This window comes from Medicago sativa, chromosome 4, assembly GCF_051527215.1.
Source record: "Medicago sativa cultivar Bolivia chromosome 4, Bolivia_mono, whole genome shotgun sequence".
In the NCBI taxonomy this organism is placed as follows: domain Eukaryota; kingdom Viridiplantae; phylum Streptophyta; class Magnoliopsida; order Fabales; family Fabaceae; genus Medicago; species Medicago sativa.
The window spans coordinates 68,825,860-68,851,464 of record NC_140752.1 but is presented as its reverse complement, the minus strand read 5'-3'; the positions used below and the strand labels follow the sequence as shown (position 1 = coordinate 68,851,464).

The 25,605-nt window shown below is 33.7% G+C and overlaps 4 protein-coding genes across 4 annotated transcripts; 2 read left to right on the top strand and 2 right to left on the bottom strand.

Annotated features, from left to right (window-relative positions):
* Positions 1 to 1,201: 1,201 nt before the first annotated feature.
* LOC146931165 (V-type proton ATPase 16 kDa proteolipid subunit) lies at positions 1,202 to 3,338 on the top strand. Its single transcript, XM_085702659.1, has 3 exons — positions 1,202 to 1,391; positions 1,707 to 1,992; positions 2,992 to 3,338. Exons 1-3 carry the CDS (start codon positions 1,316 to 1,318, stop codon positions 3,122 to 3,124), a joined length of 495 nt encoding a protein of 164 aa, XP_085558785.1. The 5' UTR covers positions 1,202 to 1,315; the 3' UTR covers positions 3,125 to 3,338.
* A 2,083-nt stretch (positions 3,339 to 5,421) lies between these two features.
* On the top strand, positions 5,422 to 10,732 carry SULA (NAD(P)-binding Rossmann-fold superfamily protein). Its single transcript, XM_085702658.1, has 13 exons — positions 5,422 to 5,596; positions 5,811 to 5,864; positions 6,779 to 6,854; positions 7,245 to 7,304; positions 7,558 to 7,676; positions 7,832 to 7,876; positions 8,014 to 8,092; positions 8,246 to 8,307; positions 8,722 to 8,824; positions 8,962 to 9,022; positions 9,319 to 9,389; positions 9,902 to 10,041; positions 10,131 to 10,732. Exons 1-13 carry the CDS (start codon positions 5,516 to 5,518, stop codon positions 10,230 to 10,232), a joined length of 1,053 nt encoding a protein of 350 aa, XP_085558784.1. The 5' UTR covers positions 5,422 to 5,515; the 3' UTR covers positions 10,233 to 10,732.
* A 255-nt stretch (positions 10,733 to 10,987) lies between these two features.
* On the bottom strand, positions 10,988 to 13,472 carry LOC146931163 (polyol transporter 5-like). The gene is made up of 3 exons (XM_085702657.1): positions 13,304 to 13,472; positions 12,598 to 12,944; positions 10,988 to 12,329 (listed from the first exon to the last, which is right to left on the bottom strand). The coding sequence occupies exons 1-3, from the start codon at positions 13,431 to 13,433 to the stop codon at positions 11,244 to 11,246; spliced, it is 1,563 nt and encodes a 520-aa protein (XP_085558783.1). The 5' UTR covers positions 13,434 to 13,472; the 3' UTR covers positions 10,988 to 11,243.
* An 8,036-nt stretch (positions 13,473 to 21,508) lies between these two features.
* LOC146931162 (arginine decarboxylase) lies at positions 21,509 to 24,438 on the bottom strand. The gene has a single exon (XM_085702656.1). The coding sequence runs from the start codon at positions 23,956 to 23,958 to the stop codon at positions 21,769 to 21,771; it is 2,190 nt and encodes a 729-aa protein (XP_085558782.1). The 5' UTR covers positions 23,959 to 24,438; the 3' UTR covers positions 21,509 to 21,768.
* Positions 24,439 to 25,605: the final 1,167 nt, after the last annotated feature.

Here is a 25,605-nt window from a genome sequence, read left to right as displayed (position 1 = left end):
AAACAGTTCACTTCAATTATTATTTTTTCTATATGATTTTACATATCTCAATTGTACAAATAGAACAAATTTCATCCAGATTGTGTAATTTAGAGAGTTAAATTAACCCAAAAAATATATAAATAAAATAAAAACATACTTTGGGGGCTTTTAAGAATCACAGGGTTTGATAATTGCGCTATGAGCTCTTTGATTTGAATTGCTCAAAATTTCACAAAAACAACCATCAAATTCTAGCACCCGATCCACCTTTAAACAACAAAACCAATGTTCATTGATACGTAGCCATGAAGCCCGGATACGTAGTGCGATACGGGTACGATACGATACGGGTACGCGAATACGCGAAATTTTTAGAATTTAGGATACGATACGGCTAAGATACGTTAACAAAATATTTATATTAAAATTTATATGCGTGTAAAATACTTAAAAAAAACATTGATTACTCATACTATATAATCATAAAAGTTACAATTTACAAAAAAAAAAAAAATACATATGATCAAAATAAAAAATGTAAAGTTTTTGTATAAATCATATTCTATTTTCATTCATATGTTAGGATATCAACAAATGTATCAATAAAAGAACTCAAAACAAAGTTTGTTTAATGTTGATTGATTAAATCTCCCCTCTCTCGTTACTTTCATCCACCAAAATCATAATATTTAATTTGTTAATTGAAAAGTAATTATAGTGATTCGTATCTTAAATTTTCACAACACAATCTCATTTTTATACACTTCATTTTTTTTGGATACGTCTGTGTGAAGTATCTTATAAGTATCTGTGTGTATCCGTCAAGTATCTTTTAAGTATCCGATAAAATATATATTTTAAATTAAAATAATTAATTCCGATACTTCTGGGATACGGTATCCGGAGTATCCGCGGAGTATCGGTATCCGATACTTATCCGACACGGGTACGGCACCATTTTGGAGTATCCGGGCTTCATAGATACGTAGTTACCACCCCAATAGGTGAAAAATGTGGAGGGCGCATTGAGCAATTAACAAAACACGTAACAACACATGACATTATTTATGACAAGTTGGGCTCCACTAATTAATCCGGATCCGGGTCATAATATCCATTAACCCAAACCACATGGAACCCGAAAATCTTCCAATAATTAAATGAAACAAAAAAACAAATAAACCAACTATAAATAAAGGCAAACCAATCATCCACGTTCACTAACCATCATCATCATCATCTTCCTCTACCACAACACAACAGAGATCGAAACTTCTCTCTCTCTCTGAGAAATATCACAAGATCAGATCTATACGACGTCGTTGCAGTATCAATGGCTCCATTCAGCGGCGATGAAACTGCACCCTTCTTTGGCTTCCTTGGAGCTGCAGCTGCTCTCGTCTTCTCATGTAATTTCTCTAAGATCTCTCCTATTTTCCGATCCTTTTTCAATTTCTCTTTTTTTTCTATCAATTTTAAATCTTCAATTTCGTAAATTCATACTTCAATACTTGTATATTCATTTTTTTATTCATCTAGCGTTCCGATCCGTTTGAATAATTTGAATTTCAATCAACTCGATGCACGACTTATTAAAAAAAAACATCATTAATTATATAAATTAGTTCGAGATTTGTGATCAACAACTAGAGAATAGGGATTAGATCTATCTTGATTTATGTGATTCATGTTACTGATGATTTGAATTGAATTGATGGACGAAGGTATGGGAGCTGCATACGGAACAGCGAAGAGTGGCGTTGGTGTGGCTTCAATGGGTGTGATGAGACCCGAGCTCGTGATGAAGTCGATTGTACCAGTTGTTATGGCTGGTGTTTTGGGTATTTATGGTCTTATTATTGCTGTTATTATCAGTACTGGAATTAACCCTAAGGCCAAATCTTATTACCTTTTTGATGGCTATGCACATCTCTCCTCCGGTCTTGCTTGTGGTCTTGCCGGGCTCTCTGCTGGTATGGCTATTGGGATTGTTGGTGATGCTGGTGTTAGGTATAATTCTTTTGCCTTTCTAATTGGTTTGTGTGATTAAACTTGAAATTTGTTTTGGGGTGATTTGTTTTTTGTTTGATTTGGTTTGATACTAAAGTATAGAATTTCACATTGACACTTGGGCCTGTTTGAGTAAACAACTTATTTGTAGCTTATAGCACAGGCATAAGCTATTTTTATAGTAGAAGAAAAATAATGTTAAATTGTTTTTGTATATTGTATTTGTAGCTATGAAGTTGTTTTTATAAGCTATATTGGGGAACTTATGAAAATAATTTGAAAAAAGGTTATGAAAATTGTCATAAGTTGTTTTCATAAATCCTCTCAAACAATCTCATAAAACTTATGTAAGTAGATAAGCTTAAATAAGCCAATCCAAACATGCCCATCATGTGTGAAACTTAGATATGCATTCTTTTGGGGAACTTGTGGGTCCTCAGTTCTTATTTACATTGCTTGGCAGTTTTTTTAGGGTATGTTTTGATTGATGTTTAAATTTTTAAACCTTGTCGATGTTGTATTGCATTCTATTAGTGGACATATGGGTCCTGACTTGTATTCTTATTTACATTCGTTGACTGTTTTCAAAGTCCGTGGTTGGATTGGTGGTATGGCGGTGTAGGGTGGAATGAAGTCGAATTAAATGAAATAGGATAACATCCATTTTATGAAATTTTGACTGAACTATTTAATTCCTGTTCCAACCTATACTACCAATACAAATATACCTTTAGGAGGTACACATCCATATGTCCTTGGCCTTTTCAAAAATATAGTAGTACTAGTATGGTAGGATTTAATACCTTTAGGAGGTACATATCCACATGTCCTTAGCCTTTTCAAAAATATAGTAGTACTAGTATGGTAGGATTTATGATGAAACATGTATTTTGCTTGTACTAGCCTGCAATTGTTATCTATAGGGTAGGATACTGGGATATGTATTGTTTATAACCATTCCTAATAAATTCCTTCCTTTGAACAATTATTCTCCTGCAGAGCCAACGCACAGCAGCCAAAACTTTTCGTTGGAATGATCCTTATCCTCATCTTTGCTGAAGCTCTTGCCCTTTATGGTCTTATTGTTGGCATTATCTTGTCTTCTCGTGCTGGCCAGTCTAGAGCCGAGTAAGTAAGGAGCTGTGTTGCAAAATATTCTTTGACCACCAACCTTCTTATTAAGAAGGCGAGGGGGTGAATTTTAGTTGTGCGGTTTAGTGATGTTTGGACACCAGTTGCAGTATTTAACAATTACTTTGAAAGCAATAGTTCCACCTGTCATTTGATGGTGTTTGTATAAGTAGTTTATCTTTGGTTAATAAAGCTTTTTAAGCTTCGTCCCTTTTTCCTTATAAACGTATCATGCCATATTATTTGAGCCTACTTTGTTTTTACTGCTGCTGCTGAAACTAGTGCGTGTAATGATTTAGTTGCGAATATTAATTGTATGCATTTGTGGATCTTTTCATATTAGACGACAGCTATAATTGTGGTCCTTTAACTTTCTACTCAACTTTCTACAATACCAAACAACCAAAACAATCCTCTCACTTTCCACTCTTTTTCTTTCCTCATACAATCTTTCCTCTTATTGCCTGTTTGGGATCCCGTTGCTTTTTGAAAAGCACGGTGAAAAATCACCGTGAAGCAGAAGCTCCAATTTCCAGCTTCAGGATTTTCACGTTTGCTTTGCCTCGGGAAGCGCAATTCTGGTTTGGAACGTGATACCAAACAGGCTCTTACTTTCTTTCCTATCACTTTCTTTTGTCATCCAAACAAAGCCTTAGTCAAAAGGTTTTTTGGCTTTGATTTTTGTCACATTTCCTCCCAACAATTCACAAAAGTTTCAATCAATTGAAGCTTGTTATTATTTTAAAGGCAAATGGGTTTGGGACGAAACTTAATATTCAAATAAATTGTAACCATGAAAATTGCCCTTTTTTGTACCTTGATTCCAATACCAGCAAAACGAACAAGACAATAGATATCCACAAAAGCATGATGTACGAGAATGGAATCTATCCAATGGACAAGAACCAAAGAGACAAACATGAGCTTTATGTTTTCTGTGTTGCTTCCATGGAGGAATGAAAATTTTGGGTTTGGAGGAGATCAAAAGACAACATTAACATGAGTTTTTTTGTTTTTGTTTTTTATTTGACAAAAGTTAAATGGTGTTTAACACCAAGGGAGGTTAGTGCTAAATAAGAAACTAGAGGGGGTGTCTGTGTCATTTAAAGAGACCTCAGGGGAGGCTAGTGTAACTTACCCTACAAAAATACTGGTACGATATGGTAAAAATCCACATCATACGCCCACCTTCATAGTTCCAATACGGTGGGTTTTTTTTTATACAAAATAACAAAAATATTGGTGTTCCAACAACTTTGCAACCGAGTCAAAAAGAAAAAAACTTTGCAACTCTACCATTTCAGTCTCAACTGAAGGTATCAAATCTGAAAGCATATACTTGTTTAGTTTGTTGAAATATGAACCCTATGGTGGCTGGAACTGAAGATGCACACCACATAAGCATGAAAGTAGTTTTTCTAATATCAATCATTATTCTCAATTCAGTGAGCAAGCATTCCTATTTTCTACAACATATCATCGACATAACAAAAAAATAATGGAGAAAAACAATCCTATTCTTGACGTTTTTTTACTTATATGAAAAAAAACAGTTGTTAATCACAGAAAAATACGAACCTTGTGAAATTTCACTTTCAAAACCCCATTGGAGAGTTACATAGATAGGAAATCTATAAAAAATGTTGTCATTTTTATTAAAGGTTTCATTTAATCTGACTCCATTTTTTAAAGGTTTCATTGCAAAGTGGAGTTAGATCTCAATTGAAAAAAAGATTCTATAGTGACATATTCTGTGTATGATTTTTTTTTATTTAAAAGATAGAAAAATCTAATTAATTGATCAGTGACAAAAATTTTCGTATTTATGAATTGTATCCTTTTACACTTTTTAGTATCTCATTTACATAAAATAACGTAAAAATAATAGATATAATATGTTTAGTTAAAAAATTATTTTAGACGTTATAATATGTTGGGTGGTTGCTGCATTTGTGAAGTTTAATTACTATTCTAATTTATTCAACAAAAGGAAATTTAAACGAGTTTCTCAAGTTTGTGTGAATTCTAAATAAAATTAGTGGATCCATATAGATTTCAACTAAAAAAACTATATGAATGTGTATCGAATTTTTTTGTTAAAGAGCAGTGCTAATATTTGATAGTTAATCTCGTTTGGTGCAAAATTAAAACTGTAATTAAACGTCAGTCCTTATAATTTAACTGATTTTCAAAACAAACCTTTTTAAAATAAGTGGTGGATATGGAAATGGTGGTTGTTGTGGCTCCAAATTAACCACGAAGAAACCATACAAGAATAATCTCAATGATGTGCATAACAAAGTAGTAGATGCTGTTGCTGAGAATTAACAAGAGGGATCTTTCATCTTTGCTACTAACTACACAAAACTGTGCATAGCAAAAGATTAATCTTATGGAAATCAGTAGAGCTACAGCTCTCACTTGGTCTCATACCGTCTCTCCTTCTCTTCACCTTCCTCAACCCCTCCTCTTTGTAAGTTTCAATTTTCATTTTCTCGGTGTTGCGTTGCACCCCATGCTCACTTAGGACAAGGACACTCTGATTACTTCTACTTTCATAAATTATTATCGATGTTTACGTGTCAGTGTGTCAAGTGTGTCAGTGTCGTGTCCAGTGTCGGTGTTCACAAGTGTTCATATCTTACTATGCCTACAACTCATTTCTGAATTCATTTTCATTTTACTAGACCAGAGAGGCTAGGAGGTTCAGAGTTTGGTGTGGCACTGATCAAGGCTCCAAGGTATCTTCTATAGTTTTTTGTGCTTCCCATTTGATTTTACTTCTTTTTAAATGGTGTTTGTAAAGTTTTACTTCATGCTAAGGTGTTTAGTGTTTAGTTTACTCATTATCTTTGCCTCCTTGTATATAATCATTCTGAGTGAGACTGTTCTAGTTGTTAATTTTGTTGCAAAGACCTAATTTTGGGTTAGGATTGATAGCTCATTAGCTCTTAATGTTTGTTAGCTTAGAAAATCTGGCTCTAAAATAAGAAGATAATCACACAAAAATACAATGATTGATCATGGAGTCCGGTCAATTATGCACACGATCCAGAAACACTAAGGTGAAATTTAATATTTTGGATCTAATGTTGAACAAGGTACAAGAGTTGATATTTGCATATAGCTCATTCCTCTTCAAACTTTGGCTAATTATAGTTTTATATTATGCAATGTTTAGGGGTTACATAGTACAAAATCATGTTTAAATAGTATGGTCTGTTGTGCTTTCAGCTCTACTCGCTCCTCTACGCTCGAGCGTCTACCCATTTATCACCGAATATGAGTCATACTCAATAATGTTCCAAATAAATGTTATTGGCTGCAGTTTCATGGAGTGCCATCCGTAGCTGTATTAATTAGCTACAATATCTATGATTTGCAGCTTTCTACCTTACGATAGATTATTAGCCAAGTATAAAGAGGAATGAGCTATATGCAATTAGATCCAAAATATTAAATTTTGCCTCAGCATGTCTGGTATCATGATACTACAAGACACGTTGAACCTGGACATGATTTCTATCAAATATTACATTAGTAATTTGCGTTTCACATTAAGACTTTTATTTAAATGTTCAAAGTTTATCTCTGGTTTTTATTATTATTGGTTGTTTTAGTTCGTTCAAAATCATCACCGAGTGTGTTTTTGCAGGGAGATCAAATGATCATATCTGTAACTGGAGCAACAGGTTTTATAGGTAAAAGATTGGTGCAAAAGCTGCAAGCAGGTTAGCCCTCCATCTCTGGCAGTACTTACTAGGCCTTTCTACATTTGCTTCATAATATATGCCCGTTTTTTAGTACATTTATACCTAGCATTTTCCCAATGCTCTCATATATATCATTTATTTGTTTATCATAGAAGGTGCATTGGGGTTGTATTGTACTCTCCTGGTCATAGTTCCTATGTTTCAAAATATATAACGTTATAGATTTCGAGGCTCTTGAGTTAAAAGACCGGTAAATATTTGCAACATGTGGAAAAGCTTCCTTAATTATATCACTACTCTGCAAGATTTATCTTTAGAATGAAGAATCCTATTTATATCATTTGAATTCTCATATTCTTGCTGCTAAACAATTAAGCTAATTTCTGTTCTTCACTACAATCTTTGCAGAAAATCACAGAGTTCATGTCCTGACACGCTCTAAATCTAAAGCAGAACTAATTTTTCCGGGTAAGAAGGTAATATATTAATGTAGTAATTTGCAACAATCCTCACATTTTGCAAAAACATGTGCCCATAAACTCGTTTACCAATTTTTTCAAAAGATCAAAATGATACCTAAATCTAACTTACTTTATCTTATATGCACCATATCTGTTGTTGGTTTTCATTCATATATAACTTGTATTCCTCAAAGCATACTCATAGTTAAATATATACTTCACTCTAAATTAATCGGTTAATTCTTACTTGGTATTTCCAGTGAAAGACTTTCCAGGAGTCAAGATTGCAGGGGAACCAGAATGGAAAGATTGTATTCAGGGTTCAACAGGAGTTGTGAATTTGGCCGGATTGCCGATAAGTACCAGATGGTCTTCTGAGGTTATTTCCATGTTTCTATTACTCTCACTATTTAAATGATATATACTTACACCTAGTTAGAGGTTATCTTTTTCCTTAGAACTAATTTGGTTTCTTTGTTTGCTAATTTGGTTATCTTTTGCCTTACCTCTTAATGGTGTTTGCTAATGCTTCAGATAAAGAAAGAAATCAAGGAGAGCAGGGTTAGAGTAACCTCAAAAGTAAGTATGCATTCCAATTGAGGGAATATTATTTAAAAATTTACTGTGATAAATACATATGTTCATCGACATAAGATACAGTTACTTACATGAAACATTGCCTATTCTGCTGCTGATTTATTCATTTCATTGCGAAGGTTGTAGATTTGATAAAAAGGACACCAGATGAAATTCGACCCAAAGTTTTGGTTAGTGCAACAGCTGTTGGTTATTATGGTATGTCTGTATGCCCAAACTGGTTCTCTACTGGTTGATTCTTTTTTTATTGTTAATTAAAATGATCCACAGTTGTTGAATAAATGCTTTGGTTAGAAAATGTATTGCTTTTGGAGCATGCTTTTCATTTTCCTTTTACTTAATTATGTCCAGGCACCAGTGAGACACAAGTCTTTGATGAACAAAGTCCATCAGGAAAGGATTATCTGGCTGAGGTAAAGGAAAATTGTTTTTGTTATTATTATTGCAAACATTATAAGATCTTAAATCTCATACGAAAATAGAAAAACCAAGTTTGCTTTGCTGAAAAATATTTTAAGATTATTACTCACAAATTTCATAAGGATATTGTTTGTCTGTCTTGTTAAATGTTTGCAAAATGATGGTGTTGAACCTCTCAACAGATGGCGTCACAGACAATGTGAATGTGGTAATTAACAGCTATCTTGCCATGCTAAAAAAATTCTGACAATCCTTTATATTTTGGGAAAGACATGATCACAATTGATGAAATAATTTGTGATTACATAAACATATTTGTCAGAATCAGTACATTCCAAAGTCTAACATTTCTCTATGTACAATTGTAGCTTCTCGATTGCGTCGACTGAATCTGCTCATCTTTTCAGGTTTGCAGAGAATGGGAATCAACGGCTCTAAAGGCTAATGGAGATGTTAGAGTGGCTCTAATTCGCATCGGTGTTGTTCTTGGTAAAGATGGTGGAGCACTAGGTATCCAGTACTAACCACTTATCTTTTCAGGCATTATGGGGTGTTATTATTTCAAAAACATATAAATGATCTATAATTTATGAGATTTTTCACGTTGTCCAAGTTTAACTGATAATGACATCTTTGAGCCGCTGCAGCTAAAATGATACCTCTCTTCATGATGTTTGCTGGCGGACCTCTAGGTTCTGGAAATCAATGGTATTTTACTCAGTTTCTTGCGCTCGTAATTGGTTTCTTTATAGTTTCCTTTTAATCCACTACTTACACACCATCCATCAAACAATTTTCCACTACACCGTGGCATGTTTTCTAAATTGCAAAACAACTCTATTTATACAGTTAAGCTGTTGCTGACAAGATATGTGCATGTTTTTTTGTTTTGAATTCGATTTCCTAATGTCACGATGCAAATGCATTGTTGCGATTTGCGTTTTATTTTCGTCTTAATTTCTAGGAGAAGTCATGTTCCGGTTCTTTTTTGCTTTTCCATACAGGTTCTCCTGGATTCATCTAGATGACATTGTCAATTTAATATATGAAGCACTATCAAATCCATCCTACAAAGGTAAACTATATACTGCCCTATCTCAAAAACAGGATTTGTCAAATTCTTCAAAAATTGCAAATAAAATGTCTAATACTTATAATCAGATTATCCATTTTCCCTGTCATCTATTCTAGCCGACACCTTAAACTAATGTATCACGGTGAAATATGACCAATATGGAGCACAAAGTAATGGTTTGAAGATTTTAGGCCATGTTTGGATAAACCTCTTAATTAAGCGATTATCATATAAGTGTTTGTGTATAAGATATTTCTATAACAAAAGATAAATAAAGTAAAAGTCTTTTCGTATATCCTATTATCTGTTTTCATAAGCTATCCTGGAGAGCTAATGAAAATAAGTTGAGAACAACTTATGAACAAGTCATACGCCGTATCCATCAACTCTCCCAAATGGTCTCCCAAGTGATTGTGTCAATAGATACACTCAATTAAGTCAATTCAACAAACTTAGTCTTGATTAACAGACAAGCTTATTGCATTGCCCTGAATCATGTTTATGGATATTAGGAGTTATCAATGGAACTGCACCAAATCCTGTGCGATTATCAGAATTGTGTGAACAGTTGGGAAATGTTTTGGGTCGTCCCTCATGGTTGCCGGTTCCTGACTTTGCACTCAAGGCTGTTCTTGGAGAAGGTGCTACTGTGGTAAGGAATCATTTCTGGTTACCATGTCATCAATTCATATCGATCTTCTAATATGAATTCCATGAAATGCACTGTTAATCTCTCTGCAGGTTTTAGAAGGACAAAGAGTGGTTCCTACTCAAGCCAAGAAGCTGGGTTTCTCATTCAAATATTCATATGTGAAGGATGCCCTTAAAGCAATTATTTCTTGAAGTTGTCTTAGCACAGCAACTGTCATATTCTTTATTCTTTGGAATTGGATCCTTGCATCAACCCTTCCAACATGTCAGTGGCATTCATCAACGGCTTTAATAGATAATATCGATAACTTCAAAGTCTTTCTTCAAATTGACAATAGGAAAAATGCCATCAATCAATGAAAATGAAGACATTTGTTTTCTTCTGTATTCTCTATATTCTTCTGCCATTGAGTTTGGCCACTTTTGTCCACCTCTGTCATTCTTGTGCCGAGTTTTTAGTTTGGTATTGCAACATGAACTAAAGTTTTGTATATCTTCACTAGAGATATAAAATTAGTGCATATGAATTATATAGCTTATCTCTCTCAAAGCTTAGTTTGAGCCTGCAAATTAAGTTTAGTTCATGAACTTATTTAGTTGGCAAATTCATGTTTGTTTAACTTCAAAGTATTTCTTCAAATTGACGATACGAAAAAATACTATCAATCAATAAAAATGAAGACATTTGTTTTTTTGTGTTGTCAATATTCTTTTCTTATGCCTTGCTCACTTTTGTTATTCTTGTGCCCAGTTTTTATATTGGTATTGCAACATGAACAAAATTTGTATATATCACCTCTAGAGATATATAATTAGTGCATTTGAATTGAAGTTTATCTCTATCAAATCTTAGTTTGAGCCTGCAAATTGAGTTTTGTCCTTGAACATAGTTGGCAAATTCATGTTAGTTTATTCGAACCTCACTCTGATTCTTGAAGCAGAAAAAATTGTTTGAAATCAATCCATGATATACAAAGTATTATTCATGATATCTCATAACTTTTAAAATGGTTATCTTATCAACAGTTATAACATGTGATTTTGGACCTTACAGTTTTAATTGCTCACTGAATCATGGTCCATTCAATTGCGAATAAATTGTGCTTATCTAGATTGTGATTTTTCACGTGACCAGAGTAACACATAACATGGATTGCAATGTAGTATTACATAGTTGCATCACTTCCGAAGGACCTACCTAAGCTAATCCATAGTTGTATAACTCTTGTCATTGGTGCTTAACTGGATTTTTCCGTTCACTCCTTCAGCTGTGGCACTGGCTTTTGGTTTCCTCCATCGATTACCAAAGGACCCTTCTATTTCCTCCAATGTTTTGCCCTGTGTTTCAGGGAGCATAGTGTAGTGAAAGATCCACGCGAGAATTGCAATGCCAGCGAAAAGAAAGAAAGCACCACCAATGGTGATGGCCTTGGACAGGGACAGAAAAGTCATGGAGATGACCCCGCTCGTGACCCTATTCACCACTGCACCAATAGACACGCCTTGAGCTCGAAGCCTCAACGGAAATATTTCAGAACTATAAACCCACGTAATTGGACCTGATCCTATTGAGAAAGTAGCTGCATAGGATAACACTGCTGCTATACTAAGCGAAATAGCCCATGTCAGTGTGGCGTTTGAATTATCAATAATAGTGAGACTAATCGCCAATGTCAAAAGTGAGATTATTAACCCACCTACACTGGTTAACAACAACACGCGCCTCCCAACGCGGTCTAATAAAAAAGTGGCCACTAAGACGAACACTGTTTTCACAAATCCAACAGCTACAGTTGCGAGAAGCTTATTTGTGTCGGATTTGATCCCAGCCTTCTCAAAGATTCTGGGACTATACAAAACAACAGCATCTATGCCAGTGGCTTGTGCAAAGAAGTGAATCCCGAGGGAGGCAATAAAGATGTGACGAACTGCAGGTGTAGGATGAAGAAATAGTTCTTTCCATACGCCTTTGCCTTGAACTTTTGTGACTGAAACAAAGTCGTCGTCACAGTCCAAGGGGATCCCTGTTATCTCTTTAATATCGGCTAGTCTTAGCTGAGCTTCTTCTTTAGAATCAGATATTTTATAAAGAACTTTTTTGGCTTCTCCTAATCGACCCTTGGCAACGAGCCATCTAGGTGACTCGGGCATGGCTAATACGGCCATAGCTAGGATTACAGAAGGGATGGCACCGATTCCAAGCATCACTCGCCAACCATAACGGAGTGGGAGCTTTGAAAATCCATAGTTTGAAATGTATCCAACTAAAATCCCTCCATTCAGAAATACCTGAAAATAACATGTCATTCAATGGATTAAATTATTTATTATGGCAACATTGATAAACATGGATTTAGTTTAGCTGGTTGATGATGACTGGAAGTTGAATTTTTTTAAACTTACTTCAATGTTCACAAAGTTAACTAATTCAATTAATTCTCTTTGTTAAAAAAACTTCAATCAATTCTTAGTCTCTTATAAAAGAAAATCGTAATCTCAACGACGGTATTGAAGAAAACATAGATTAAATAATTAATGTGAAAAATAGAAAACTTGCCTCAGGCAAGGAAGTGAGGAAGCCACGAGATGAAGTTGGGGAGACTTCAGAGGTATAGACAGGAGCAATCAAGAAGGCAAACCCTATGCCAACACCAGCAAAGAAACGACCAAACATGAGAAATGCGTAGTTTGGAGAAAGTCCCATAAGTACAGCTCCGACGAAGAAAATCAAACCGGCAAGAACAATCGTGTAACGTCGACCAATCCAGTCAGAAAGTCTCCCTGCAATGTAAGAACCTATGGGAGAATATAGGTTTATGATACCTAGGAGAACTTCAATTTGTACGTCTGTTACTTTAAGGTCTCTTTTTATATAGATGGCTGCTCCACTCATCACACCAATATCTGTTACAATAATAACATCATCGTTGTTATAACTTATAAATCACATGATTCATCTTATATAAAAAATAAGCTTGTATGCTTGATAGAGAGAAAAATTCTGTAGAATTTCATATTGATTGATAAAAATTGCTAAACACTTAACTACTACTACCACATATTATTCTAACTAATTTTTCTAACTAGCTTGTATATTTATATTTCCTTATATCTCTATTCTTTCTTGTACAAACAAATGGTTTTCTAATTTTTTTCAGAATATACTATAACACTAGTATTTGATAGCTTCATTCCTAAGAAATCTTCCTTTTGATGTTATATTGATAGAAATGAATTAATGGTATGGTTGTATTTGTACTTACCATATCCAAGTAGGATGGAAGTCATAGAAGCCAAGATAGCACAAGCACAAGCAAACTTGTTCCTTTTGGGCTTCTTTTGAGGACCAAAATCCTCAAGAGATTTCAGAACTGTTGCTTCTCCCTCAGCCATTTTTGTTTGGTGAGGATGATGTTTAGATTTTAGCTAATTGGCTACTACACTAGTCTTATCTGTTTATGAATACACATGATTGGAATTTTTCAAGCACGTTTCTGTTTTCAGCCTCACAAACATACCTAGCTAGTCTTCAATGTTGACTAAAATGGGCAATAATTGTCCTTCAGTCTTGACTAAACTTTCCTTTTTAGGGTGATCACAAGTTAGAAAAATAAAAAATTGAATATTCATTTCCTAGTCGGCTATGATTTTTTTTTTTTGGCAATTAGGGTTTCTTTATCTTATTTATCTGTAACACTTTGGTCTTTTATATTTTTTTTTCTCATTTAGATCATTTATCTCTCATAAAAGTACATATAAATCTTTTTCTCATTTTTATTAAAAAAATACATAATTTTATTTTTTTAAATATATTTTTATTAAAAATAAAAAAAAAATTCAAAAATAAGATGAACATGTCCATCATCTTCATCTTCTTCCTTTGAATCTTCATCATCTTCCTTGAATAAAAAAAAATAAAAAATTCTACACAAATATATCTTCAAATATCACGAATTTATGTTATGCTCACCTCAAATCTTCTTTTAAACTCATCAAAATCAAAACCCCAAATTCTCAATAATTAAATTCGTAACATAAAAATTGATTTTTTTTTATTATTATGACAGTGCCGTGTTCTTCCTTTTTACTTTCCTACCAAAATTCATCTTTAAAGAAAAGATATATATGCTAGCTGCCAAGGCCAATGTATTTTCTCTTCCCTAATAAATAATACATTAAACATTGTACCAAAAAATATACAATATATTAAACAATGAATCATTGCCTGATTCATAAAATAAAAATTTTGAGGTAAATCATATAAACGTTGCTAATACCTTCTCCTCCTTGTGAGTCACGTTGCTACTTTTTATAGATTATGAACACTCAAACCTGTATTATGAATACTTTTTAAGTTGCACATGTGAAACGGTAATTAACTATTGTTGAAAAGACCAAAAGTTAACTACCGTTAAAAGCATCATTTTATGTGTTTTTAAGTGAATTCATATATGAGAAAAACAACTTTCTTTTTATATTTTCAAGATGTCAGGTTATATGCAAAGCCCGTTATTCTAGTTTATTGTAGAAAATTATTCTTCTCCCTTTTAAAATTGCTCATTTGCTTAATTATGTCTAACATGAGTTAACTCACGCTCGACTTTTTCAACCTGAGCTAACTAACGTTGGACATTTTTTAATGTAACTTAACTCACTTAAACATGTGAATGAGCAAAAAAAAGGAGAAGAGCAATTTCCTTTATTGTATTCAAGTTTGGGCTTAACTTCCTTTTCAATTTCAAATTTAAAAGTTCGTGGCCCATACATAATAATAACAATAAAATCACTTTTTCTTTAAAAAAAGGTCTAACATTGAGTCATATGAAGTACTTTCGTGTTTTGCCGACTCTTCTAAGATTTGTTTTTTTTTAGAGGATTTAGAGTGAGTTATTCATGGTTTTGGGAAGAATTCGTAATGTTTTGTATTGATTCAATGTGTGTCTCTAATTCCTAAACAAACAACTCAATAGGAGGTTTTAGTCCTTTTTGGTATAGAACAACAAGTTGATACGAGCAAAAGACACGTTATGGATATTATAAAAGCATAAAGACAAATCACAATGAAGTTATTGAAGTCCAGACAACTTGGGGAAATCATGTCTCAAATCTCAAGATCATATCAAAGATGAACAACACATCAAGAATGAAGAAAACAGGCAAAAATATCTCTAGTTTGTTCGCTCTGCATAAAGATCCACTTGCCTTAAGGTTTCAGAAAGTAGGAAATTAGCAAACATGTGTGCCCCCCACGCACGCTGATTGCAGAGAAAAAACATCTTTTGTTGTTTTTAAGCTATGTGCACTGTTCATTTTTTGTTTTTTTTGTTTGCTTATTTAAATGTTTATTTAACCCAATATTAAGTACTATTTAAAATTCTGACGACTCAGAGCCATAAAGGTGCAACCAAAAGTGACATATTTCAACATTGGAAACAAGTAGGAAGCCAATTCTCTTTACTTTATGTATGTTTAATCCTATTTATCTTTGATGTGATGTATTTACTTACCATAAGTAATATTCTTAGATTAGGATTGAATGATGATCCATTGCATAATTCTTTGATATGTTATTTAGTATATCTTGCTCTTAGTGCTTTAAATTTCTCATCAACTTTGAATTGAATATAGGTTGTAAATCACACGAAGATATTAAGGTTTAAAACTTGTTCTAAGATATGTTATTCGCTAAAGTAATTTGCCTATATATAGGGGATCACTTGGTGTGCCTTTGTTTAACGCTCTCAAATACTTTGATAATATGAGTTTCACATAATAGATTATGGTTTTATATTAGATAAACAAGATTACGTACCGAAGACGGACTTGATCTACTTTGTTAAACGTCATGAACATAAATCTTCAATTGCAAATTAGATTAGAAACTAGATTGGTTAAACAAACACACAAAGGGAATTCAAGAAATCCTAATCACTCGTCGACAGCCGTCATATTATTTGAACATATTTTTATTGTAGTAAAGACGAATCAATTCAATGGAAGACGATTTCACTTGCTGCTTTACTATTTGTGCGATTTGGTATATTTGTCGAATTCGCTATCAATCTTACTAGTCATGCACCCCATCATATCGAACCTCCCTACCTCCTTTGACCATCTCAACACTAAAACCACGTTTAAAGAAAATTAATAAGTTTGTACCAAAAAAAATAAAAAAAAATTAATAAGTTTGTGTTTGATTTTATGATGATAAAAATTGATTTGAGCGAGTTCGTTTTGTAAAATTGATTATTGCTAAAAGTAAGTTAAATACTAAAGGATTCATGTTTGGATACATTTTATCGATAAATAGAGAATTTTATTAATAACACGTTTGATGTAGCATCAAGGTAGATGATCTCTACCCATCTTCAATACACATTTATGTAAAAATGAATTGAACAATCAATTTCAGTCTAAAAAACAATTTTAGAGACAAAAACTTCAAATTCTAACTTCAATTTAGAATCAATTCTTATCGTAAGTTTCTACATTTTTTTTTTGAGTCTGTCCAAAATTTCTGACTTGTGACCATGTAAGACTAACAATAATTGTGAATTAGATTATCTTTCATTGAAGTGTTGAATTGGTTAATAAATTTTAGTTAAACCAAATCGATAAGGAGTACAAATGTTTTACTTTTATCTCTATTTAGAACAAATATTGACAAGGTCGGATCTACATTCAAGTGTGGGTGTGTAGTGGTCAAAGAGTTCCTTTAGTTTGTCAAAAACACACGTAGCTAGTGCAATGTATTTGAGTTTAGGCTCACTTTGCTTTTTTCCTTTTGGAAAATTCATGGCCTAACACGATAACAAAATACTAAATGCACTTTTTTTGTTTTTCAAAAAATGGAAAATGCCTTTTGGTGAAAATATGGCACAAACACGTTATTTTTGCTAGAAGTAGCACATTGAAGAGTTTAAATGAAATGAAAAATGAAGTAAACATTTTAAAAAATTAATATCTTCATGCTTGATTGAATATTTAAATGAAAAGAATTTAAATTTAACATTGATGAAATGAAAACACAATGATGATAAAAGCACGAGATATATACAGAATATTCAAGCATAGCTTTGGTGAATGATTTATGAATAGAAAGTGAATTTAACATTTAACATAACTTGCACATATTGGCATAAATATCATAAGGATCCTGTGCGTTTAACTTTCTTTCTTTCTTTCTTTCTTTCTTTCTTTTAATTCACTACTTTTAGTAAAGTTGTTCCCCTTCCAAATCACTCCAATGCCAATCAAGCATGAACCTTCATTTTTCATGATGTTCCTATCTGCTGACTAGCAGGGCCGGCCTTGAGGGGGTGCAAACAGCTCAACCTAGCTGGGCCTCCCTCAAGGATGGGCCTCCAAAAAAAAATTTGTACCCAGTAGTATACTATCCAGTAGTATACTATCCTGCAATAAAGGGGGTGCAAACAGCGCATGGCTTTTGATTGTTTTGTGCAGGTTTAATTTTCCTCTTGCTTTTGGTGTTAGGTGGGGATTCCTCATGTATACGGTAATTATTTTCACCTATGGGTGTACCGCATATATACGGCACGTTGTATTTATCTTTTAAAAAATATAAATAGAGCATTGCTCTTTTAAAAAAAATACGTTTTGATTTTATCACTGGCCTCTTTTCATTCCCAGAGCCGAGCCTCCGAATTCTCAGGGACGGCCCTGCTGACTAGTATTCTATTATGCTATATTAATGCTAAAGTTAATAAAATTTGTTCCTTCCGAATCAATGAACATTCACATTCTATAAGAAAACCTTCGGTGCAAGGCATTATCTAAGACAGAACTATATGTTAAAATAATATAATATCAAAGATAAGTAAGCAACGTTTTGTTGATTGATAAATTATTAAAACCCAACAACAAAAAAAGAATATAAAAAAACATGAATTTGTGTGTTTAAGTGTTTGTCCCACTAAGGATTTTCCTAGGATATTCAACTACCTACTACCCCATAATAAGCACAAAAGATTAATTTTGTCACATACTAAAATCATGTTAATTACACCTTGAAGTTGTTCCATAACTTGCGCCAAGAATTTGTGAGAGTTTTATTCCTCGTGAGTCATGATGGTATCACAACAAACCTGCCTTTAAAAAGCACAAGTAAAAAAAAAAAAAAAGTCCACTTAGTTGATACGCTAAATTAACAAAGATTCTTATTCCCAAAAAATAAAATAAGAAAAAAAACATTAACAAAGATTCTTGTTACGACACTTGCGTGTCTCTAATTGCAAAACGAACATTACTTGCATCTTCAATCCCATAATTTCAGCCAGCATCTTTATCTAAGCCACAAAAATCACAAAATTGTGGTCAAACTATTAACACACTATTTACGCGTAAAGAGTTCCAGCCATGCATAGTTGCTTCTCCAAACTTCAACTGCCGCGTGTTGCTATCAATTTGTCATTTTTCTTCGGTTTTAACCCGCTTCCGAGAGGAAATGTATTCTGATAATTCGAAGTTCGAAAATAATTAAAGTTCGATCCAATAGTTGTTTCAACGAGAAAACAAATTCAGGTTCTCCTGATTAAGTCATTATCATTATAAAGTTCATCGATCAGTTGAACTCAATTTATCCGTTTTATACGACATATCTGTTTTTTTTTTTATTTATGTTGCAAACCTTTTTTTCTTTTCATTCATTTTCGTTTTCTAGTGTATAATATAGTCATCCTAAGTCTATTCCCAAAAGTAATGCTAGTTGAACAATAGTCAAAAAATAGTCAAAATTCAACCTTGCGTGTCAAGTAAAGAATAGTAGAATACGATGTTAATTTTTTCTACTAGTGTGTTCTTTCAGAGAATTTTTTTGTCAGCATTAGGCATGGCAATGGGGCGGGGTGGGGACGGGTTTTACCTTCCCCGTCCCCATACCCGATTTGAATATACTTACCCGTTACCCTACCCATACCTAACGGGGATGAGAAATTGAATCCCATCTCCGTCCCCGACGGGTTCGGGTATCCCCGCCCCATCCCCGTCCCCGCATTGAATAATTTTTTTAATAAAAAATATAAGTTTTTTTTCATCCCAAAAGCAACGTTGTAATACATTATCCAACAATACACCCACTTTAACATTTGTTAAACAGATTGATTCAATTGATCCTTTAAATATCAATGGTAGTTTTTATTGAAATGACAATTATCAAACAAAATAACATGACATATCATCATAAAGTAATTTTTTACATTTGGGATGGGTTTGGGTATGAGTTCGGGGTGGGTACCTATATACCCGTTACCCGTCCCATACCCGTGTTTTGAAATCGGAGAAAACCCATACCCATACCCAAACCCAGTCAAAACGGGGAAAACCCGTCAAATTGGGTTTGGTTCGGGCGGGTAACCGCGGGTATGGGTTTTGTTGCCATGCCTAGTCAGCATTACGCACACAATTAAACACTCACCACCAAAAGAACACACACAATTAAACTCTTCTATAAATGCATATTAGGCATGAGACGATATAACTTGAGGGTCAACCCTAACATCCTAACTAAGTTAGATTAATATTTGAGGCTGACTTTGTGTCTATCTCTTTGTATTGGAAAGGGTTGGGTGCAACCAAAATCATTGATTCCAAACAAGTCTTTATGTTGAATTGGGTCATGCACACCCCTACTAATATGAACTATATTTGATATTAATTTGCAATGCAATTTAGAGATAAATGATGTTGTGGTATATTTTTTGGGTGAGAGTATAGTATTTTTATTTTGAAACATTGATAATTGATATGAACTTTGAACTAAAAATAAGAAACGTTTTCCTTCAAAAAAAATATAAAAAAAATAAGAAACGTTTATTTAATTTACTCTCTAATTTTCAATAATAAAGTTGTAATTTTAATAACAAATGTTAGTATGTTGATTGTTATGTTAGTATTTTTTCCTTTACCAAGACTTGAGCTTTGGACATTTAACTCTTCTACTCATTTAATTACTTAGCTCAAATCAGTTTAGAGATTGTTATGATACCAAACCCCAGAGCTACAAATATTATGAAGTTCAATCAAAAAAATAAAATAAAAAGTCTCGTTCAATTTTTTTTCGATGATCAAAATTATATGAACTATTCGATCTTAAAATTTCAGCACATTAACTAATTGCAACCAATCTCTTGGTGTTTAACTTTCAAGAAGTATATTTAGTAATTATGCTCTTAATTTATTGATGATATACGTCGACATTTCTTTTGAATAAATACTTAAAAAAGATAATTATGTTGTTTAAAATTAAAATAACATAAGTTGTACTCCTTGAGATATCTCCATTCTCCTTTCACTTTCAATCTCTCTATTCTTGAGATGCTCTCATTTCGACAACAACAAAAAAAATCATATCACCATTATCTTGTAACATGGTCACATGTTTTGAATTAAAGGCTGCGTAAGGAGGAAAACTTGAAGTAGGATTTATGATTATATATAGAGAGGATTAGCACATTGACCATTCCCTTTGAGTTAGTCCTATGCTTTGAATCAAAACGCATAAGGAGGAAAACTTGAATTAGGCTTCATCGTTATATTTTTAAGAGTAGGGTCTTGTTAACCATCAACAAGTGTCCTTGAAATAATTTTTTAGGATTCTTAAATTAAAAAATTATTTCTTAAAAAAAAATCAAACATTTCAATTTCAGAAAAAAAAAGTTTTAAACAAGATTTATAGTGAAATTTTAAAAACTTAACATTTAAAATCTTTAAAAATGATTAGTCAAACTTTGGTAAAAATATTGGATATCTTAAAAAAGTTTGTGGTCAAAACTCTTAATAAATATAGGATATCATCAAAACTTCAGTAAAAAACTTACCATTTAAAAGAAATAAATATAGCAAAAATATCTTGAAGAAACTTATAGTCAAACTACAAATGTAAAAATTGTTTTTTTCAATATAATTTTTTTTTGAAGGAATTTATTTATTTGTTTTCTTAACTAGTATCTCAAGGACACTAATTAGTATATTGACAACTTGTATAACAATTATATTTCTGTCACATGATATGGATATTGGTTTTGTCAAAAAACAAAAATTATCGAATATTGGTTGAGAAACGAGTATATTATTTATACATTGCACAATTATTCCTTCAAAAATAATACATTGCACAAAACCTTATGCCATGCCCCGTCTGAATTTTCTCAGTGAGAAACATTGAGAACCCTGACTTTTCTTAAGAAGGGTGCCGAGAGAGAATAACTTTAGATTAATTTCTATGAATTTAAAGAAGATATAAAATAATTAAAACTATCCATTTCAACATAATTCATTGAATCATATAAACAATAACACAAAATTCATTAGATTATGTCACGGTAACATAGTTTATGTTCTTTATTATCGGACAGAATTAAACTGTCATATCACCAAAGAAGAAAATGAAAACAACTTGGCCGAAAAAAGAATATGAAGTTGATGAAAACAACTTGGCCGAAAAAAGAATATGAAGTTGAATTGTTTATTTATTCTAAACATAAAAATCAAAGCAACAATTTTTTAATTGGCTACACTAGAATTCAACATGACAGAAATGAACATGAACATGTCGAAATTGCAAACAAAGGCACATAAGAACCCTGTTCTGCTTCTTCTTACATCCTGTAACTAAACCAAAAAAACAGAATCTTAAAATAACAAAAAAAAAAGACCACCATGACAACAACCAACAACAGCATAATGAAAAGGGAATGCTAAAAGACGAAACTCAAGCACAGCAATAAGACCAATGCTCATCTTCTCCAGCAACAGAAGTAGCAGCAGAAGCTGAATCTGCACTGAAATCATCACCAGAACAGTAGTAAAAACCATCATTGTTAGTGACAGCATTCAAGCAACAAGCCGATGATGAAACCAGATAAGGCATGTTATCAAAGGATCGAGCTAGACAATTTGCCAACCCTGCTGCATCCACCACACTGTCATCATCATGTTGTCCACAAAACTCGAGTGCACGGTGCTTAAGCGTCTCAAACATGAGCTGCGGCTCGTGCTGCATCACTCGGAGGACATCGGCACAAGACGGTCCAGCCACAGCACGCGTAACTGCGAAACCATGTGGACCATCGCTCTGCAACACCCTAACAACACTAGGGCCACCAAACAGGTTGTGCAACCCACCAAGTGCCTCCTCATAAGCCCCGCCCAAGAACATTCCCAGATAGTATCCTCCACCATGTCCTTCCAATTCATGCAGTGGCAAGCTTGACTCACCACCAATGAACCTGTCAATCTTCCCATCACTGTCACAAGTCAAGTCAGATAAAATACCCCTAGCAGTTGGCTTCTCATCCAAACGATGAATCGGGATTATGGGAAACAACTGATCTATGCTCCAAAAATCAGGAATGGAGGTGAACACAGAAAGATTCATGTGGTACTTCCTAACTTGATCCTTAACCCCAATTGTCTCCGTTATCAGATCGCACAAACCATCAACTGCAGCAAGTTGTTCAATCCCCAAAGTCCCTTGCTTGAATTGCTCAACACAACGTTTCTTGAATTGATCAGTAAAGAGCAAACAAGCTTCATGGTCACCACGAAGCGTAGCAGCCGATATGTTCTGATAATCAGCAAGTGCTTCCTCAGAGAGCCCTTCTCCTAAATACTGCAATCCAATGGTGGACAATGAAGGGGCACTCTTTGAACTTGCACCAATAGCCTCAAAAATCAAAACAGAATGATGAGACACGATGGCCCTACCACTCTCACTACAAATCACAGGATGCTTCACGTTCCTACGATCGCATACAAACTTCACAGCATGAACAACAGCTGCAGCATACTCTTCTAACCCATAAGCAACAGATAAATCCGAATCACTAGATTTCGAACCATCATAATCTATGCCCAAACCACCCCCAATATCCAAAACCCTCATCTGGGCACCCAAACGAAGCAATTCACAGTAAATCTGTGCAGCTTCCCCAACACCATCAGCAAGCAATTCAGTGGTGGGAATTTGAGACCCAATATGAAAATGCAACAATTGGAGACAATCAAGCATATCTAATTGTTCAAGTTTCTTCACCACACGCAAAATCTGAATTGTTGTTAAACCAAATTTACCTTTGTCACCAGAAGTTGCACCAAAATGACCAGAATGTTTGGTCCTCAGCTTGGCACGAACACCGATCACAGGACGAATACAAAGCTTGTTGCTAATCTCAACCACCATATCAAGCTCTTCCTCTTGCTCAAGAACAATAACACTGTTCAAAGCAAGCTTCCTCGCAACCAAAGCCAATGAAATATATTCACTGTCCTTAAAACCATTACAAATCAGAAAAGCTTCTCTGTTACCTTTACACAAACAGCTCATAGCCAAAAGCAATTCAGGCTTCGATCCAGCTTCCAACCCGAACCGAAACTGCGAACCAAATTCAACAATATCCTCTACAACAAACCTATCCTGATTACACTTCACAGGATAAACACCTTGGTAATGATTCTCATACCCATGCAATTGAATCGCGCCGTCGAACGCAGCGTGAAGAGATTCAAGCCTATCCTTCAACACATCTGGAAAACGAACAAGGAGAGGCAGCTGTAAACCCAATCCACCACAGCATTTCGGATCGGAAGCCTTTTTCACAACCTTCAACAAATCAATCTCTTGGTGAGACATCGTCGCCGAGCCATGTGGCCTGACGGAGATATCTCCGGCGGAGTTCACACCGAAGTAAGGGAAACCCCAGCCATCAACTTTGAACAATTTTGCAGAAAGTGAAGGTGACCAATTGGTGTCAGAAACTTCATCTCCGTTGTTGTTGATTGCTGTCACACCGGTGGTGGTGAATGTGAGCGGCGGCGGAAGAGTTGTTGTATCTCCGGCGAGAGCGTAGCCGGGAGGAGGAAGGAGGGCAGTAGTGACATCAACACAAGCTAAAGCAGGCATGTTTTCCGTAACAAAAAATTAGGTTAAAACAAAAAAAAAATTAGGTTTTTTTTTTTGTAAGATTGTGAAAGTGGGGGCTTTGAAACCCGCCGAGGCAAAAGCCCCGGCTACCCCCCCAAAAGAAGACAGAGAGAGATCTAATCAAAAAAGGAGAACTTCCCTACGAACCTCTCAGTAACAAAATTAATCCCCACAACTATCAATCAGAAGAAGATGGATTTCTTTGAGGTAATTGAGATTTGTGTTCGGAAAATGGAAATGGAAATTAAGCAGTAAGGTAAAAGTAGATCTATGAATGTAGTAATATATGAAGAAAATGGGTGTTTGTGTTTGTGGTTAAGGGTGAGAAAACGGTTATACGAGAGGAATAAGGGAATGAGTCAAGAGAATGGGTAAAATTGAGAGAAATTTGAGGGAAGAGGTTGTTAAAGATTTGTGATTGAAATTAGAAGACGTGTGTTGTGAAAGGAGGAAGTGAGCGAAGAATGCATGGGAGGAGAAGGGAATTTATATAAGGGAGGGATAGGAGGAAGGTGGTGAATTGGGCCCGTATGTAATCAATTGGACTCGAATATGTCTCATGGGCCCACCTTTTCAAAGTTTTTAATTTTTTTAATTATTATTAAATAAAATAGAATAATATTGGGGAAATTAAAAATATATTGACTTCTTTGTTTAAAATTGCTATTTTCAGTCAAAAAATAAAAGTTTAAAATGACTGTTCTTTTGAGTGAGCTAGTTTAAAATTATTATATGGTTGAAATGTGGAAAATGTGCTTTCTTTTATTTATTAGGATCACGACTAAATTTAATTTTAATGTAAAAAAAAGACTAAAAATTTAATTTTAATGTAAAAAAAAAGAATAAATTTAATATTTAGATTAATGTAATTTTATAAGATTGTGAGAATATATATTTAAAATAAAATTTTGATAACTTCCTTAAAAAAATAAAATACAGAAAAAAGATGATATAACAATGTGTTTTTATTTTTGTAAAAGAACAATTTAAGATGAGTGGGTGATTTTTTTTAAGTAGTCTAGTGACTAGAGCTCACACATTTTAATGTGGACAAGTGGGGTGTTTCGGGTTCGAACCCTGATCCCTGCATATATTATACAATATCGATATCAACTAAGTTAAACTCACGGGAAGAGTGAGTGATATTCTAGTCTAACTAAAATTATAACATGCACTTAAGAGCGTTTAAATTCGAACCTAACCTTGAGCATGCTCTGACGTTAAAATTCTTATGGAAAGTTTGTCGCCCATTTAGTTCTGATAATGGTAAGGAATTAATATCCACAGTTGCGTACGGTGATGATGCCCAACTTACACCTAGAAAAGGTCATAACATGTTTTTTTTTATAAGAACAATATGTTTTTATTGAACATAATATTTTTTTAAAGAAAAATTGAATATAACGTTTTAAATTGGCTGGGTATAACTTTTAAAGAGATTAATATGGAACGTCATTCATTAATCATTAAGATAGATATAACAATATGTTATTATTACATTGTTTGTATAACAATTAAATTTTTACTTAGAAATGGTAAAAGTAATTTTCAACTTTAGAAAAAAAATGTTTTGTCATTGATTGCAATTCTTTTTAATTTGAGATCTTATCATTTTCGGTAAATATA